Consider the following 19,686-nt stretch of genomic DNA (forward strand, 5'->3'; position numbering starts at 1 on the left):
GGGGCGGGGGACATGTGTGGACAGCAGTAGGAAGTCAAATGACATCAAGAAACGGCACTACGGTCACTTTTTTTCTTTTAGAAACATGGAGGAAAATGCCTCCAATTGAAGAAACAGCCAGAAGTGCTGGAGGTGGCTGCCTGCAGGGGAGCGGGGAAGAGGTGGGGTGGGGCGGGGCAGTTCACTGCAGGGTTTTGAGTTCACACACGTAGGAGTCTTTGACTTCTGAAAGTGCGGGCATGTAGGGACTCTGAGAAAATAAACTTCAATTTGAAAAGACAAAAAGATAATGAGTTATAATGAGATCATTAAGGTCAACATGATAGATTTTTTAAAAAGCACTGTTCTTATTAACTGTAGGCACTAAAGAATATTCAGTAAATATGTATAAGGTGGAAAGAATAATTGAAAAATCAGGAGATAATTATCCAACTGTAAACAATCAGTAAAACGATAATGATTTGTTTTGAAAGGGCTGTGACAGACCTAATGATGTGGAAAAAGTGCCTGTAACTACCAAATATACACCAATACACACCACCCCATATACACCACCGACATACAAATGCAGTTTTGGTGTTTTTAAGAACAAACAGCAAGTCAAATCACCAATAAAGGGGTACTTCAAGAAAGCCATAGGCAACTTGCTTCAATGGACGTGTAAGAATAATTCAAGAATATTAACCCACAAACAGCTTGATGATTCTCAAGAATCTGGAAGATTCCTCACAGCAGCCTGTCCTCCAGGATTTAACTATTCTTGGTACTTAATACCTATTATATGCCTGGAATACAGTAGGAGGTCAACGCTTCACCACTTGATGAATTTCTACTGTCAATTCGCCTACAAGTGAAACCAGAGAGCTCACTAAGCAATCAGGTCTGAATATCACAAGCTCATTAACTGAATTAATGGGGCCCCTCAATAGTTCAAACAAAAACATAAAAACTCTCTGAGGTTCGCATCTTTTCACGAGGGATATGAAGCCACTCACACATGGTAATCTGGCCTCCTGATGCCCTGGCAGGTGGGCAGGTGCCAGTCTCGCTACCCTAACTGTGCTGCTGGAGTAGCTCGGTAAAGTCTAGGGGAACGAAGAGCCCTGTCCTCTGTTCATCCTGGAAGTATTCGGTGAGGTTACACTGGATTCAACCAGTCCCAAGCCACCAGGGTGAGCCAGGATTCCTGTGACCCATCCTCCTCATAATGAGAGGTGAAGTTCTGCTCTGACTCTCCTTTGAAGTTTTCAGCAGTCCCTGGCTTTTATGATACAGCTTGGGTCACCCCTGCCATTATCTGTGTTTGAAGTATGTTTGGGGAAAATCTACTAGGAGCTGTCTCTGGTGTTAACACAGAAAAACTGCCTCATGAAAACTGCTTTCCACAAGGAGTTCAAAGGAGCTTATCCAAATATTGTAGCTTTATCCTGCTCACCAACTTTGCTAGGGTAGAAAACTGAGGTTTTGCCAAGTAACGTCTGACAGAGATACGCCCTCTCGATTTCCTGAACAAGCTCAGGGCACTGCTAACACAGCCGAGTGGGCTTTTGACAAGACGGACCTTGCACTTTGAAGTCATCTGCTGTGTACTTACCATGCTGCTGAAGTTAAAATTTATTGGGATAGTAGGTTAAGGTGAAGGACTAAATTAGGTAAATTATTGTGAGAGGTCTTTCTGATATGTGATAACATCTTTCCAACTGTTACATCAAGAAACCCAGTAAAAGTCAGGAGCAAACCAGGAGGGCTGACAATTGTTGGCAGGAAGCCAAAGTGAAGCATCACATTACAGTGGCTCCTACAGTTTGATCCACATTAATCCACCATTGCCGATATGTGCTATTTATCAGCAGGATGATGGATCATCACCATATTTTCAAATAGAATAGCTTGTCAAGGAAATTAACCAGGTAGAGAGGTATATTAACCGGTGGCGTATTAACTGGTGGCATATTCATGGAGCCACAGAAGGGTGCAAAGGAATGGCAGTGTTTTACATTTCTGCAAATCTCTTTAAGTCTTACTTAATCGAAAACAGCTGCATTCTCTTATCTGCTTCTACAGCCAACCTGTTGTAATATCACACATTGTGTATGTAGCTCCTGGAAAACTCTGCCGTACATTCATTAGAGAATATTACGATAAAAATAGTTGTTTATCCATCTATATATCTACATTATGAATGAATATATAAATATATAAAGATAGGTTTGACCTTATAGATCCCTGGAAGGTTTGGGGGTTCCCCAGGGGTCCTTAGACCATATTTTGAGAACTTTTGTCCTAAAAGGTCCCATATGTATAAATTTTGTGCTAATTAGAAATCAGTTTCCTCTACGTATTAAAGTAAATCCACTAAGGATATAGGTTAGTAAAGTAACACTGTTAACCTGATTTGAGTTATATAAGCCCAATATAATGAAACTTTCTTTTAGGGTATACTGTGATGAAAATGTTTTACTAGTTCAATCTCATTTCCCCCCCATTTGACAAATTAGTGAGAAACTTAGCAAAGGTCTGTCTCTGAGAGGCAGTCTGGCAAAAGAGTGCTAGATAAAGGTATCGGGGCAAGGAAACTCAGGGTCAATAACACCCAAACCTACCTTTTCTTCCACCAAAGATTACAAGCCTTCACTTGTAAAACAATACTACAGTCTTCAATTCTCTGCTAGCCCATGTGTCCTCTATCTACCTCAGAATTCTCTTACTGGCTAAAGCTCTCTGGGAGCAGGGGTTATGAACTCAAACCTGAATCCTTTCTTCAAGGGAGATTCCAATTTCATCCTGGGCAAAGAGGGATGATCCTGTAAGGGAAGACCATGAAAGACATAGGATTGCCATCAAAATCTAAAAATAAGTAAACCTAATGCCTTTGCAGAGGAGTTCCACCATCAGTTAAATGGCTTTTCATTCTTCTCTAATACAGGGAATATAAATTTTTCTCAGGAAGAAATACACTTCTGTTTCTATTGAAGTTCAAAGCAAAAATCTCAAATGCATATCTTATGTATGTAAGATTGGGTGTCATTCCAGAGTTTTAAAAATCAAGTCACTGAACAAGGAAGGGACTACATGTACAAGGGCTAGACCGACTATTTAATTTTTAAATGGAAGAAATCAAAATCAGAAAGCAATCACACTTTCCATTCTATTTTCTTTGAGCAAAGACCTGCTAGTTGAGATAGCAGGACTGTACATCAAAGATGTACATGCCTGAATTCAATTTATTTTCACTTTTGGAAGCAGGATAGTGCCGTTTCCATGAAGTCAGTCATCTCTGCAAGCCAAAAATGGCAAAAAATAGATGCTCTCCTTTCTAGAAACGATAATAATGTACCATGACCAAAAAAGTGGTTTTTTCCCTAACAGATAATCTTGCATAAAAATGAGTCATGGGATTTCAGAAATGGAAAGGCTTTTCTCAAATATGTGTGTGCAGGAACACACACACTTTTTTTTTCCATCAACAGATTTGAGCTTTCCATAAGTTATAATGAGAATGGCATCGTCTGGAGCCTTTGAGTGAAAGGGGAATACAGTATTTAGAGTTCAGCAAGAGGGAAGAAGTCTGTCTTAGAAAATAAGATTTCTCTGCTTGTGTTCCTGTGAGAGAGATTTTAACTTATAAGGCATGAAGGACTGTTAAGATGTTTCTTAAAAATATCTTATCCTGTAACTTCATCAGCTCAATTTCAGACCCGAGTGAGACATCGTATGTCATTAGCACAGCTCTGAATGTTGTTTCTTCTTCTGGGTTTGCTCAGGAGGAGTGAGAGAAGGATCCATCTACCTTCAAGCATTCTTGGGAAAGGCCTGGTGTGGCAAGAACGGGAAGTGAGAACACAGGGCTCTCACCTCACACCCAAAGGTGCGAAGAAGACAGACAAAGGGGCTGTCCCTAGAGTCACGGGGCCACTTTTGGATAACAGGAGAGATATGAACAGTCCCTTCCCTTCAGCCGGATGCAACAGTACTTTTTGAGTTTCACTGAAACCGAGTTCCTTCCCATGATAAAACTGACATGTCAACATGGCCCCAGCAGATGGTTACCAAGCCAGCAGACAGATGCGCCCGAAGATGAGAAACAGAGCCTCAGGGTCAAACCTGTACTAGGCTCTTGCTTTTCACCCAGACCAATAACCACGGCTTTATATCGATGCTATGAGGGTCTACAGAACTCATCTGGAAGGGGTATCTTGTACTTCTTAAATGAGCAGGAGGCAGTAGCTACAGGATGACATGGTATATCTTTCTGAATGGTTAATTTTACTGGGTAGCAATTAAAAATATTACCCTATTAAAACAAACATGGGATAAACTGTAAAGTTCATTTACAGTTTTAAGATGAAACAGAAACTTTCCAGGAAATGTTGGACTGGCTCTGCCTCCAGATCCATGGGGCATCGGTCTACCGTGCTCTGCCTCAGAAGGAAACACTGGTGGAAAAAAAATGAGAGCTCTGGTATATCCTAACAAACATTTACATTTTTATTCGATTTTTACCTTTGGAAGTTCCCTAAAGGCTTAATTCAAGCCAATTCTGCTTGATGTGTTATGTATGATACCAAGAAGGGCAAGCAGCTGCTGTCAGAGCAGTGCTGCCAGGCTAGAATGGAAGAGCAGGAGAAGCAGTCCCTAAATGCCCTTTGCTGATTTTCTTCTCACCTGTCCAACCTGACAGCATTCAGGCTCTGATGACCTTTTATCCTGGAGAGTCATGGGTAAGATGCAAACACTAACAAAAAGGGTTTTTCCTGAAAAAAATCCATTTCAATTTCACATCTAAGAGGCCATTAGTGGAAAGTCTCTACCAGATTTTGGGTGGTGTCTTGGGAGCATCTGCACTGAAGAAGTCAAATATGCCCATCATAAATCTTTTCTGTGAAATCAACCAAATGGTTACTCAAAAGCTCTCAGAGCAACTGGAATTTACATCTACGTGCACAATACAAGGGTCCCGGGATTCCAGAACATTAGCGGAGTCCTGATGGCTATGTTCTTAAACAATGATCTATCATTATCCTTCAGATTCCCCCTTCCTCCTTATCTAACTTAAATAATGAGATAAGCCTCAACACTCCTGAGCTTTGCTAAATTAGTTTAAATATTTCAAGTTCTGCCAACTCCCTCTTCTCCCCTCTGTTCTGGGTCTTGACGAAAAAGGTGAAGAAATATTTTGGAGGAAACCCCAGGGGCCCAGCTTCATAAATCTTCACCTGCTACTTTCTCGAAACGTCATGCGACCCCAAGTGTACGGCACATGGTACTCAGAGAAATAAACAAGCAAATAAATAGCTCGGGGTCAGACCCCTCTTTCTTTCCCATGGTGCTTTTGCTGCTCCTGGGTCTCTGAGGCTTCCTACCCAAGTTATCTTTTTAAACGCTACCAGCAAATACCACCACACACGCAGAGAATTGGACGTGCAGCCCAGCGGGTGCCCTGCTTTGTCCTGGTCTCCTGCAGGGTGGCGGGCTTGTCTACATGACTTCAATGGCACCACAAGTGTGGCTGCGTTGGTGCCATTTTCATAAACTTTACTTGGGAACAGACAAATGTGGCTCAACACACGGAGACGAGAAGATGCAACCTGAGCCAGCAGAACGTTGCCTTGGAAAAGGCTTCTTCCTTCAGTTCCAAACCACACATACTTGTACAGTTAACAAATGCAGCAGGGGATACGGGTCCACGGCATTCATGTTGAGGCCAAAGGCTCTGCTGTCCTCCACCCTCTCCTCTCCCCCACCCCCACCTGCCTTCCCAAGAACTGTTAGATTGCATGGAAATTTCAGGGAAAAGGTAGGTGGCTGTCTTCTTGGAACGCCTGCACACTCCAACAAGGAGAGGAACTTGGAAGTATTTTAATCTAAAAGAACTCAAGTGGGGGGGGGGTTCCCTATAAATAAAATCATGTTCAAATAAACACAAAAAGGAGCCAATATTTCCTGTAAGGCCACTTTTCAGATGGATTACTGGAAGGAATAGTCTTCCACAGTTTTATGGCTTACTTTGCCATCATCTGCTTAAAATTTGGGTCAGTTAAAACATAGATGCTAAGATCTAAGCCCTCACTTGGATGAAATATTACAAAGGAAGCAGAAAGACTCATTCCAAGAGCGGACTCAGAGGCAGAGCCCTTGGACTCCTGGGTTCTATCGCTGGCTCAGTCCCTGGGCTCAGGTCAGCCCTCGGTCAGAATCTCACTTCTAATCCCTTCAAATCATTTGTTAGTCCCTGTTGTCTAAACAGTGGGGAAAAACCCTGAGTAACACCCCTGGATCCTGTTCAATCAACAGGGATGGTTGGAGATGGTTACAACTCACTTCCAAGAAATCAGGGTGATTTATCCCTTGGTAGAGCTAGTACGTTCCTAAGAGATCACAGTGTCATCAGAACAAACCCTTAAGGCACTGCAACATTTCTCCACCTGCAAAAATCTCTCTGCTCCTTTAATGTGACTTCAAAAATAATATCACCCAGCATTTTATAGTTCTTTATAGCATCCACATTAAAATAACTCTGGTTGGGCTTCAAACCTCTGAGAGATAGAATAAATAAACAGGTATATTTATCCCAGTTCATAAAGGAAAAAAACTGAGGCTTCGAAAGGCTAGGAGGCTTGACCAAGGGCCCAAAGCTCATAAGTAAGGGGGTTGGGACCGAGTGCTATTGTTTTCGGGGTCAAGTGTTCTTTTCTCTCTAGTGCTTGGCTCCTCGTTAATAACCCTACTTTTGGATCTAGACGAATGGACTAAGGGAAATTGCTTAAAGAGTTTCCGAAGAATCTGTAGTGCCTTTTCAGTGCAATGAAGGGTAAAGGGCCAAGCTTCTCTGAGGCCCTCAGTTCACAGGTCTAGCACGTGGTAACTGCAGCCTTGGCTCTCCCACTGCTGGCTCCTCCAGGGACAGAGAGGAGAGGCAGCAGCTTAACGCCCCCCGCTTTGAGCTTCCGTGTCTGTAGGCCCATGGCCACCTGGCTGCTCCTCACTCGTCACTAGAGCTTTTGTTTCTAGGAGGAGTGAGTGACTAGAAGACAGCCGCTCTGGGCAATTCAATTAGACTGCCCACTGCTGGTCGCTTTGAGACAAGCTGCATGGCTTCCCTGCAGCCCTTTACCTGGAAGATGATTCTTTCTTCTCTTCACCTGGCCAAGTCATACTTCTACTTCAGGCTTCATCTCAAATATCACTTCCCTAGAAAAGCCTTCCTTGACCCCACTGACCCCAGGTTAGCAAACCTTCTACTCCTCGCCTTCTCTAATGATACAGTCTCACAGCACTCTGTAAATCTCCTGTGTCATTTATCGCAATTTTAGCAAATTATTATTTATATGATTATTTGTTTTATGTGTGCTGCCCCGCTTGACTGTAAGTCCTTTGAGACTAGGGACAGCCTTGCTTTCTGCTATATTCCCAACCCTGAGTTCTTAGGCAATTTTCAATCAATATTTACTAACTGAAAAATGAATGAGTGACAGATATACACTGACTGACACTAAACAGAACCTTCTACAGCAAAGCCAGACAACTGGTAAAAATGACACCACCACCTTTCTGCAGCAACCATTTTGTGCCCTAAAAAATATGCAAAACTTTATCAAGACTTCCAAACCGACAGTGTATAAAATACAAGTGATTTCTTTCTGGTCAACATTATTCAAGTTTACAGCACAAAATAATAATATTTCTCAATTTAACACACAGACCTCAGACCCTTTTGGAAACAACTCACTCAGTCCCTTGACCACTCTCGGATTTTAAGGATGAGGATGGATCTTCTGGAATTCTTAGGGGCCTTCCGCTTTACTCATGCTTCATTAGGTCTTACTGTCCTAACAAAATACCTGCGGCAGACTTCTTGGGCTTTGAGCAGACATGGAAAAACTAACTGGAAATACTTTTGAAGGCTCCCTCCTGCCCCTCTTCCCAACTCCATAAATGCTTCAAAATATACTCAAGGATTATTTCAGCTCTGTGTCTGAGAAGAGAATGTAAAATTAACTAAAGTAAACTCTACAGATCCTTTTTTTAAAAAAGCAGCTGCTTCCAGAAGGAAGACATTCTGGCAGAACATATTACGTGGTCCCAGTCTACAATCTTAAGCATTTCCCCTAGTGCAGTAATGTGTCATCAGTAAGGTTTCCTGGTGACAGAAAATGGATTCATTTTAATTGGGGACGATTTCACTTCAAATCCTATTTGAGGGAGCGACAGGGTGTGGACATGGCCCAGGCCCTAGACGTTCTAAAAGGGCACACTGATTCACTCAGGGAATATCCATTCACCAGGCAGCAGAGAAATCCTTCTGGGCTTAAGTGGAGTCCAGCTTGGCTGGGAACTGTAACATTCATTATACCCTTTGTTGATAAGATCCCCAATTAGTCACTCTGAAGAAGGGAGGCTAAAATAGGCCACTAACACAAAGAGTGAAGTTAAAGTTGTTGGATCCTATGAAATTTGGAGCCATATGGGCTGTCACTGATTTCCTGTCTCAGCTGGTATCAAGGCAAGACAGCATCCCACAGAAGAACTGCCAACTTCCTTGGGGAGTTTCTTTATGAGGTTGGGCAACTGGCTGGCACTTTCAAGTGGAAGGAGAACTAAGAAGGGACAGACCCATGTGGTGAACCGCAGTTGCAGGGATTCTCAAACCACGCCATGGGGCCTCGGAGCAAGACACAGCCTATGGCCTGAGAGTATTCTTAATGGGCATGTAGGGGTCTAGTTAGTTTGGTGAACAGGGGACGTGTGTAAGGATCCAATCGTATTTCTGACTCCTCTAATGAAAAAAAACATCACACACACACACACATATCCAGTACATGCAGATACAGATATAGATAAGATAGATACAGATATAAGTATAGATCTGGAAAAAATTCATGCCAGATTTTTGTGCCTCATTTTCATGCCTCTGTATTAGGCAGGTCAGAAATTTTAGTTACATGTATTCAAATTTTTAAAAATCACATCATTAAGGCAGAAAAAGTATAGGATTCAACATATCAGTATGGCTCAGGAGAGGCAGCAGACCCGGGCTGGAAACTGCACAAGCCACTCCTCCGACAACCACTGACCTGGGGCCACTAAGTGTGGCTGTGTCTCTCACCGCCTGGGCTGTTTCTGATGCAAAGTCCAGGGCGCCTGCCACTGGCTTGGTTACAGTGCCAACAAGCCCCTTCCCAAGGCCAGATATGAAACCGCTGACACCCCCTTCTGTTTTCACACCTTCCACCGTTGAGGTTATAACACTGGTCAGTCCACCAATGATACCTAGCAGAAAAGACAAGGGCTATTGTAAGCTGGCCAAGGACAAAAGCAAAAGCATTTAAAGACAAACCCCTCAATTCCATGCACCTGGCAAGGTAAACTTAGGGGCATAATGTCAATCTCTTGATAGGCCACAGGCAGGCCAACTCAAGATGGGGAGGCAGCAGACTTGCCCACTGAGTTTAGAGTCAGAGAATATACATTACATGTTGGTCAGAAGTAAAGCACGTTTCACTTTTAAAAGAATCAAAGAAAAGCTAAGAGGTTAACAGTGACTACTTTTTAATTCCAGAGCTTGAATAGCATATGGGCAATCAGGAGAGGGTGCAGACGCAGGATTAAATCGACAGGCTAGCAAATAGGGCCCTTGGGGAAAGTTGGGATCCCATAAAACATAAGGTGGAGAGATGACTAAATATAAATCCTCAGTTTTCAAAGAATACTGTGTGACTGGTAATAAACACCACCAAATGTCTGAAATGGGGTAAAGCTACTGCACACTTTGCTGAACAGGTGCAGGCGATCAGAGTAAAGGGTGAAGCCTTGATGAAGGGCACCCCCAAAGCTGCCAAAGCCAGCAGGGACCCTCAATGCAGCCAGTTCAAAAGACCAACCTAAGTCAAAAAAGACATTCCAAACATTTTGAAAGTTGACAACAGTGACCTTAAAGAGCCTCAAAAGTGGCGAAGGCTGGAGAGGACACAGGCATTGCAGGGAAGAAGCATTTCCAGGATTTGTGCCAGGGACACTCACAGGGTGTTTACCCTTTGACAGTGGGGGTATGAGGACTCTCTAGACGCTTCAGCTCTAGTGAGACAAACTGGTAAAGGAAATTCCTTGGGTGAGAATGTACTAACAATTCACAACATTTCTTTTGCATCCTGGGTCCATTTGCTCCAGTGAGGCAACATGCCTTTCCCAAACTTTTGAACAAAGCTCATGACAGAGACAGAACATTACCAAACCTGGTCAAGCAGGGCCTACAGGGAGAACGGAGCATGACTCCCAGTTTGTAAACCAAGGAGATTCAATTGCTTCTGGTTCTTGTTATCTTTTAAGGGGTTTTTTTCATCCTGAAGGAAGGATCTCACTCTAGGCTACTGCTTTCATATATCCCAGAGCTTAATGGGTCCTCCTTGGATGAGGCCACTGGTTCTTGGTCTTAGAATGGCCTAACTGGCTCCTGGAGGTGTTGTACATATTATCTGAAGGATCCTTGGTTGGAAGGGATTTTACAGCCTTGAGCCAATCACTCATTTTCTCGGCACACTGGTATGTCCATCTAAAAAGTCAGGACAGCCATGCTTTCTCTCTGCATCACAAGGATGCCGGACAGATAAAGACAAGTACACATAGCAGAGCTATGTACTTTTATACTCATTAAAAAAAAAAAAAAAAAACAGTCCTCTGAATTACAGTTAGTAGAAAGAATGATTAAATCTTTAACCCCAAATGACTGCCCAACAATCAACTTTTAAAGTCCATAAACAGATCAATTTCAGCCAAATTTTACTTCTAGCTTGATGTCTCCTTGGGGGCTGCTCGCTTTCCAGTTGGGCAGGCTGAGGAAAAGCAGAGGTATTTTGATCCAATCTTCACCATTAGGAAACTTGATAAACAAAAACTAAGAAAAACATGATTTTTTTATTATGTCTACTCCTTTTTTCCTCCAAATGCAGACAATCAAGACTTGATTAACCTTGATATAACTTCTGATAGCTTCAGACTATTCCTAAGAATCTGGTACCAACAGTTCAGTTTACAACCATTACTAAGCATGAGCTATACGCCAGGCATCACGTGAGGCTCTGCCCAAGTACAAACATGACTAGAGGTGGTCTTTATGCTCTCCTGGCCCTCGCAGCCCATCAGGAAAGCAAGACACACAGAGCTGGTTACATACACAACCCAGACTGCCTTGTGTGCTCGAATCATCATCGATTCTAACTGCGGACAGTGGAGCTGGGCAAACGTCATCTGAGTTGGGGCTTGCAGGTGGAGTAGGATTATGAAAGGCAAGGAAGTGAGGCAGAGGAGGGGAGAGCAGAAGAAACATGAGTGACCAAGGACTTGGAGGCATGTCTGGGGAGCAGGACGTGGCTCTGGGTGGCTGAAATATAGTGTGGCTGGGGGACAGTGGAAGGAAGAGCTGGCTGGGTTTACCTTCCTAGGGGCCTTCAACGCCATGCTGAGAAGTTGTTAATGCAACAAAAGGCAAATGAGTCAGACTGAAACATTAAAAATCAGAATTCAAACAAATTCAGAGACTTAACACACTCATGCCATCTCCTACATCTCTTCGGCACAAGGATTTATAATCCCTGTGAATGTGCATTTATACAAGACTCAAAAACATCTGGGCCACAAACCTGGCAGCCAGTTTCACATTTTGCTTTCTCTGGAAGGAATAATCCGTAAGCAGAAGGCAAGTCTGGAAGCAGCAGTCCTATATTCTAAAAAGGAGTTCCGATCTTTACACCTTAGGACGCTTTGGGGACAGAAGCCAGAGAACAGGAAGGAACTGCAATGTGCACAACATTTTGAAAATGAATGAAGAGTTCTCACAGGCTGTAACATTTCAACCCAGGGAGGGTAGAACAAGAGAGCTTGGAGGGCTTTCAGGCACACCCAGATACCAAGCTAGGGTTTCCTCTTGCAATTGGATGGGCAAAAGGCACCTCCGAGGAACTGGGGCAGAAGAGCCACTCTTCCGCGGCCTGATATCACATGACTCACCGTGAGCCAGGCCGTGGATGCCAGCTACAAGGTGTTCGCCACTCGTGGCCGCGTGGTATCTGATGTACTCCCGCTCCGACTGATGGCGATTGTCCATCGTCTTCCCTAAGCCATCTGACAACGTCCCCGCAAACTGGAAGGAATACGAAACAGAAGGAAAAGACTTTTTACTGTTTTAATTGTTTTAAATAAATACCTTCCCTTGCTCTTAGCCGGGAGTCAGTAAATACTGAATGAGAGAGAGATTAATTGCTGAATTACATATACTGTGTGTCCCGGAAGAGTGGTTTTCAAGCACTGGACACATAACGAATTGTGGGACATTTACACAGGTGGACACAAGGTTTGCAAACAACTACTAAAAGTCCATAATGACATTTACCTTTCACAGTCCTATTGCAAACTTACTGAAAAATTACAGGTATAACAAAATGGCCTGGGGGAGGAGAGGTGAGCTTTGGGATTCTATAACGGTAAGGATAGAGGCTCTTTGCCTTAAGAATTAGTGGGATTCAAAATAGAAATGTGGCCAACTGTTGCTTCAGGATTTGGCATCCACATTTTGAGATGCCTTTTCTTTCACTTATTCAACAGTTACCAAGTGCCTAGGCGCCCAGCTCCACTTGTCAAAAGAAAAACAAGGTCCATGGAAAGGTTAACAGGTTAGGTTACCTTTCATACAAAGTGGCAGACTTGAACTCGTGACTTCAAATGCAAAATCCTCCCCCATGAATCAGAGAGAGATTTTATTTATCCTGGCATACTTTAACCAGAGAAGCTGTCTCATCCATCAAAGCTGGATAAAAAGGACATAAAACTCTGTTTTGTCACAAGACAATTTGAAAAGGTTTAAAGTGACAGTTAATAAACCACAGGGTACTTATCCTCATCATTCAGACATAAAAAGGGAAGGATATCAAATATGTAATTAACCTTCTCGAGAAGGATCTACCAAAACAAGTCGTTTAAGTGCCAATGACCCAGGACTAACCTTTTAGAAAACTCACAGGAATGTTATTTAGATACAAAGCTCAGAGGAAAGACTCCAGGCAAACAGCCTGCCGTGAGGACCCGGTACACTGGCAGCCTGGCCAGCACAGGCTATTTCATTCTGTTTTGGCAAGGAAGGGCACACAGATCTGCCCTGAAAGCCATCAGTCCTGAGGCTTCTGACACGAGAGACGAGGGAAGGTGAGTTCTGGGCACAGAAGAGAGACTAGGGGAAGAAACAGCAGTTCCATGTAAAGCAACGGTTCCCGGAGCAAGACTTGGGAGCTCTCATTCCTTTCCCTCTGACCAAAAGCTTTTATGATCTCGGGCACTGATCACGGACCTTTCTGGAGATGCAATCCTTATCATTACTTGCTTTTTGCCTAACCTTCCCTGTCACTCCCTGTTTAGAGAACTGAAGTTAAATGAAAAGTGATTTTACACTTTCCTTTAGGATGGAGACACCATGGGATTCTGTATTAAGTGGGGGATCCCACTTGAGAGGCCCTGTGGGCCACGAGCTCGGGGGTCTGGCCAAACCAGATTCTAGTCTCAACCATTCCGGTGGCCACGTGACCCTGAGCCAGGTGCCTGACCGTAGCACCTCCCTCTCGGCATCTGGAGAATGGAGATCGTCCTGACACTGTCATGTGGCTAAAAGAATCAGTGACAGCGGCTCAGGGTATGGAATCTAGTTAGCATTCTTACTGTTGTTATTAGTCAGCTACGAGTCCAAGAAGGAACATCCTGCACCATTTGAAGAAAGCCTTTCAAAGGTTTAGATTTATGGTCATTTGCACTAGGCTTTAACATAAACAAAACAAAACAAAACAAAACAAAAACCCTCTCTTTCCAGCAGATAAACACCAGCCTCCAAAGTGAATTTTTGGAGTGGTACCATTTATAAAATTAGAGTGTTGGACTTGGTGGTTTCCAAAATCCTTTCCAGCTCTGACAGTTTGTGATCTATGATCCAAGTTAGAATGTCTTTATTAAGCACTTACTCTGGGCCCAGCACAGATTTAGGTACTGCTGAGGATACAAATGAATAGCAGCCCTGGACCTATTCTCAAAAATGACAGTCTCGTTAGGAAGACAACAATTCCATACATGAAACAGCTACAACAAGAACCTGGAACACAAAGTGCACGCACTTGGGAATCAAGTGAGGAGAGAAAAATGTGACCCTTGTTTTGGAAAGAGTTCCTGCTATGTTCTGGAATTATGTAGGTTGCCAGTGGTCCTCATTTAGGGTGTGGACAAAAATGCCTCTCCCTGATATCACAGAAAAGGTGAGAGGGCGGTTCAACTCTTACCTTCCTGCAGAAGAGAGATCTCCCTGGAAAGGATATTAAATTAAGGTCCTGTTTACCTGGCAGCCGACTAGGAAGAAGTTAAAAACCTCATAATACTTTTCCCCCCTAAGAGAATATGGGGGAATAATCCAGGCAAACTGCACAGTACCAACCCCTTTCCTATAACGGACCCCCGTCCATCAATAAAACAAGTTTAATATCCAAGGTCTATGAGGGAGCCTATGACGAAGCTTAACTGCCAGTTGATTCTGTTGCAGCAGCCCTGGCACCCCAGCACCAACCGGTCTTGGGTGTTCTCTGTACAAAAACACCATACTGACCTCAGGAAGATGGGATAAGATGACCTAAGAGATCACTCGTCCCTCTAAATGCTGGATTCTTCCATGAGCTTCTCAGGGGCCTCACCACTGCCGTGGAAAGGTGCCCACACCCACTCCGCTTACTCTAGGGATTCCATTTGAATTACCACCTCTCTATCTATTAAAATATTACTGTGAAAGCCAACTGGGCTTGTCTTTTGTCACTTGTGAGTGGAAGTAAAGGGTACAAAGATATTGTATTAACAGGAAATGACTACAAAAGTCTTCACCCCTAGAAATGTGACGTTGAGAACTCAGAAAACTTGCAATGATGTAGAAAATCCATGATCCGACCAAACCCGTACTGATGAGAGGTTAATAAGATTTTACAGGGAGAGACATTTTATAGGAACTAAACCGAAGCCAGCCAGATGAAGGGTCAGAGGCTGGGCTTCAGGCCAGTCCACTGGGCTTCTGAGTATTGAATCCAGGGCACCACAAAGCTTGTGGCCTTCTCTCACTGTGGGAGCACTTAGTCATCCTTAATTCCATCTCTCATTCCCCACCTCAGTGGGAAAGTAAATCACACCCCGTATCTTATTTCTCCCTCAAAGGGTGAGAACACATGGGCTGTAGAGGGAGGTGATTCCAGTAAGCACTCTTTATGGGTGCCCTCTGGAACTGGTCTTCCCTGAGGCTGGAAGTGTTGTTTCACACATGTCCTTGACTTTGAAAACGATCATCCAAACAGAGCACAGATTCCCATGAGAGCTACAACATCATGTGGGAGTCGCTGGTGCAGGACATCCTTCACCACCCACCCCAGTTCTGCCTCTGCATTTTAAAAAGAAAAGCCATATGCATTGAAAATCGAACTCAGGCTGTAACTTTTTCATAGCAGATGCTCCAAATGGGAAATGAAGCCTGGGGACAGATACTCAAACAAAGGAAAACCAATCCCAGAGGCACTGGAGGGAAAGCTGAAAATCATCAGGATACGAGCAAGTCCAATCCAGCTCTGCACCCAAACAACTAATCAGTCAAACATGTACGGAACCCTACTGCGCCCCAGGCTTGTGAAGGAGAAGCATAAATCACAAGTGGTTTCTGCCTCTCTCCTCCAAGAAGGTAGGTAAGTGACATAAGGGAAAGACATTCACACGTGAGTTCAAATTCTGACTGCGACATTTAACAGCTGCGAGATCATGGACAAGTAACTTCGCCTCTGTGAGCCTCTGTTTCCCCATCTTCAAATGGGAATAAGCATAGCCATCTACAAGGATGCCGTAAGGATTAGATAAAACGTGCAAAGCACTTAGCACAGAGCCTAATACACGAAGCACTCAAGAAAAACAGCATTGAGTTATCCAAACTTCAATTTCTTCATATGCAAAATGGGTACAATCGGATTCCGCAGGGTTGTTGTGAGGATTAAATGAGACAGTGAGCACGTAAAGCATCTGGCAGGTGTGTCCCCGGTACAGCGGAAGCTGTCGGGGAGGGAAGCACCAGAGCAGACAGCATGAGCTAGCAACTGGAGGAGCATTTACAGGGACTTAGGTCAATATAGCTCACTTGGTAGCCATTTCAAGTCCACAGAAAACTTAAGGCTGCAAGTGAATACTGTCCTAGCTAAAATGAAAGGTTCTGAAGGAACAGGATGCCCTTCACAGAAAACCTATTACTCTTGCAAAAACAACAGTGATTTTCCCCCCTTCTTTCACTGAAGGACGCTTTAGCACATGCCACACTTGTGAATTCTGGCCACAGCCCGAAGTCATTAATTTCTATAAAGCCGTATTTTCAGCAAGGGGGTAAAAATCCCAGAAGTACTTCAAGATGCCCGTTCTACTGTGTAGCTGACACACACTACGTGTCAATACCCCACCTTCCAAAAATAACCCCACTGTCTACAGAAATGGAGCCACTACAAATTAGCCTGGGTTTGGGGCCGGGCTCAGAACAGCTGATTTTATAAAACTGAAATTCAAGTAGATGCTGGAATGATGCAAGAGAAAAAATTTACACTGTGTCCCTCTGTTTCGTCCTATCAGTTTTCCTGACCCTTTTAGGAGATTCAGCAAGCATGGGATGCCAAAGATATTTGGCCAGTGTAACAGAAGCCTGGGCTTGAATTTCTCCCCCTGCTCTGGGGTTCTTCTTTCACAGTTATTTACCTAATGGAAATTTCCTCTTTAGTATCCTTGCTCCACTGAGTTACTGCTGATGACAGCATCTTCCTTGTCACCAGGGCCGATGTGACCCACGCAGAACAGGAAAAGGTAGAGAAGTATTAGGAGTTTGTGTGTGAGGGAGGGTCCTTCTTTCAGCGTAAGGCTGTATGGCTGCAGGTCTCAGCCGCCATGGCCTGCAACAAGCTATGCTAGAACGTGGAAACCCAGAACCCCAGCTATATGGTGCCTGAAGGAAGGGCGCCGTGAACTCTGGGGGTGCCGCCATGACACAGTCAAAAGGCAGGGGCAAAGGAGTCAAGTCCTTACTGTGCAAGCTGGTGAAAGCTGCTTAACTTCCTGGAACCTCAGTTCGGTTCTGAGAAAAACAGTCTAAAGGGCTGCTTTGAAGGGTTAAGGAGATAATGCAAAATGCCTGGCACACAGGAGGTCATCAATTTTTACAAGTTTCTTACAAGCAGTCTGGAGGCTTAAACTGCAGAGTTGTTTTTGACTCCGCCAGAATACTAGTAGGAAAACCTCCTTTAAGTCATGTAAGACCTAAGTCGCTTCAAAACTAAGGTCTTCACCACTTCACTCATATTGCTAAAACAGCCACAGTTAAAAATGATGCTCGGAGTATGAGTTTTGCCTTAACATTGAAAAACCCTTTTGTGATACTTGTGAACAGGGCAGAGTTAAAGGAGAATGTGATCCAACAAGTAGTGGGTATCTGTCACCAACACAAGGCAAACCAAACAGCTAGTCCTCACTCGGCCAAATGGTGGAGGGGGCAGGCTGGGACTGGGGACCGGCATTTAAAAAAAAAAAAAAAAAAAGGCATGGAACAAGTTGAGGTTTGGCAAGAAAGAGGCATTTCTGGACCCCAGATCTCTATCCACTAGAAGTGGGGCAGGTTTGTCTTTTTTCAGTTCTACTTGGTTATGATTATGTATAGCCCTTAAGGCAAAAAGAGAAAGGGGAAGGAATCCAGAAAAGAGACCCTGAATAAGAATAATAAAGACATTTTAAAGCTAGGATTGGCATTCTATTCCAGCTAACATGCCTAAACCAATGACCTTGGGTTTTTTTTTTTGGGGGGGGGCAGAGAGCTCTGGAGATCTAAAAGCCCTCCTACCCTAAGACATACACCATGTTGCTATTTCATGGGTAAACACTTATCAGGCAACAGACACTCCTTTCCAGTTAAGAAACAAAGTTATCCAAAACCACCCAGAATTATCTCAGCACACAAGGTCTGAACATAAAAGCAACAAAGGCAGACCTCAAGACTGGCCTGGTTCTTAACTAGCCCAAGACACACGCCTGCTGAATTGGCAAGTCTCTCTTGCTCTTCCTGACCCAGTTGTGAACTCAGATGTTGTTTCAGATTAATCTAGAAGCTCAGAGTGGACTGAAGCACTCTCATAATAGGATTTTGCTTTTCCTTTAAAAAGGATTGGTAGAGTTTGCTAGAAGGCTAAAGCACAGAAATAAACAGAATACACACGGGTAGCATCAGGAAGACTGATTTTCAACAACAGACAAGTATCATGTCTGTCAAGTCCAATTCTCCCTTTTTTTCTACATCAATTATAAAGGATCATGTGGGCAGGACGTATCTCTAAACACAGCTGTGGACGGGATGGTGTCCCAGCTTTAGCTCTGTATCAGCCAGGCCTCGTCGTAGGCTTCCCCCCAAGAAGGGGAAGGGGATTGTGCTGAGGAGCCAGGCACCCACTTATCTACCGCTGAAAACCCCTTGAAGCACACGGAGGGAAGCCAGAGGTGGGTTTCCCTACAATTAGTGCTAGTCAAGGGGAATAACCTTCCCACCCCTTGAGGCCTCCATCTGCCATGCCAACAAGGTTTTCAATACGCATAAATGGCCCGCACCTCAGTACTGAACCGAGAGACAGACTGAGATGTGGGAAAAATCTCTCCGAGGTGGTCACACCATAATGCCTGATTTGGCAGATAAATTATTTCAACACTAGGAAACCACACAGGCTTTGGGTAGCAAGGATCCGAACTCTGTCACTAGCGTCAGCCGGATGAACATGAGCAAAACACACACTCTCCTTAGGGATCAGTGTCTTCATCTGTAAAACAGGGAGGATGCCATCCACGGAGTTGCTGGGTTAATCCAAAGAGACCTTAGTTTTAAAAGTACTTGGGGAAAAAATACAAAGCAATGTGTAAATGCCAAGGGTTATTACTGCAAATCTTATTCTTTCTTCTAATGCATGCTCCACTCCCCGTTCCTCCCCAACTGAACCCTGCATGTCTCATCCTGTAATATAGGAGTCACCTTATGCCCACTCTGGAACAAAGGAAAGCATAAAGAAGTCAATTATAAATAGACTAGACTCTCAAAATGCAGAAATGCAGAAACAGAACATTTCCCAATAGAAAAGAAGCTCGAGCTTATCTCATTCCCAGTCACAAGGACTTCATTCTTGTAATGTACTTTGTATTTCAAATGAATAGATATATTCTCTTTAATACCAAAAGCTTGGGAAGGAAGGAGAAGGGTGACATCATAGAGGACAATCACAGATGCTAGGCACCAGTATAAGCTGAGCTTCTTACTGAAAAAGTCAGGTGTGTTTCAAGGGTTTGAAATATCATGATGAGATTTTTTTTTTTAGAAAGAAATCTGTACCCAACCGGTTTCTTCAAGTAAGTGAAGTTTTAAGTGAGTATGAGCAGACTAGGTAAAGGAGAACTTCCAACTGCTGAAGACCATATAGCGTAACTTTTAGAAGTGTAAACACAGGCCAACAATGTCTACTGCGTATCAGGCATTGTCCTAAGGATCCGGCATCTAGGAAATCATTTATTAGTTTAATCCTCACAACAACCCTATGAAGTGGACTCTATTACTATCCAGTTGTACAGAGGAAA

At 43.7% G+C, this 19,686-nt stretch overlaps 1 protein-coding gene across 4 annotated transcripts in view; it reads right to left on the minus strand.

The window, feature by feature from the left end:
• Positions 1–19,686, minus strand: part of VPS13D (vacuolar protein sorting 13 homolog D) — a 241,012-nt gene that overhangs the window by 40,256 nt on the left and 181,070 nt on the right. For all 4 annotated transcript variants that reach the window (XM_061184936.1, XM_061184937.1, XM_061184935.1 and 1 more), the window contains 2 exons: positions 12,004–12,136; positions 9,075–9,270 (listed from right to left, as the gene is read on the minus strand). In XM_061184936.1, coding sequence (XP_061040919.1) covers positions 9,075–9,270; positions 12,004–12,136 — 329 coding nt within the window. The remainder of the gene's footprint in view (positions 1–9,074; positions 9,271–12,003; positions 12,137–19,686) is intronic.

This window comes from Eubalaena glacialis, chromosome 3, assembly GCF_028564815.1.
Source record: "Eubalaena glacialis isolate mEubGla1 chromosome 3, mEubGla1.1.hap2.+ XY, whole genome shotgun sequence".
Taxonomy (NCBI): domain Eukaryota; kingdom Metazoa; phylum Chordata; class Mammalia; order Artiodactyla; family Balaenidae; genus Eubalaena; species Eubalaena glacialis.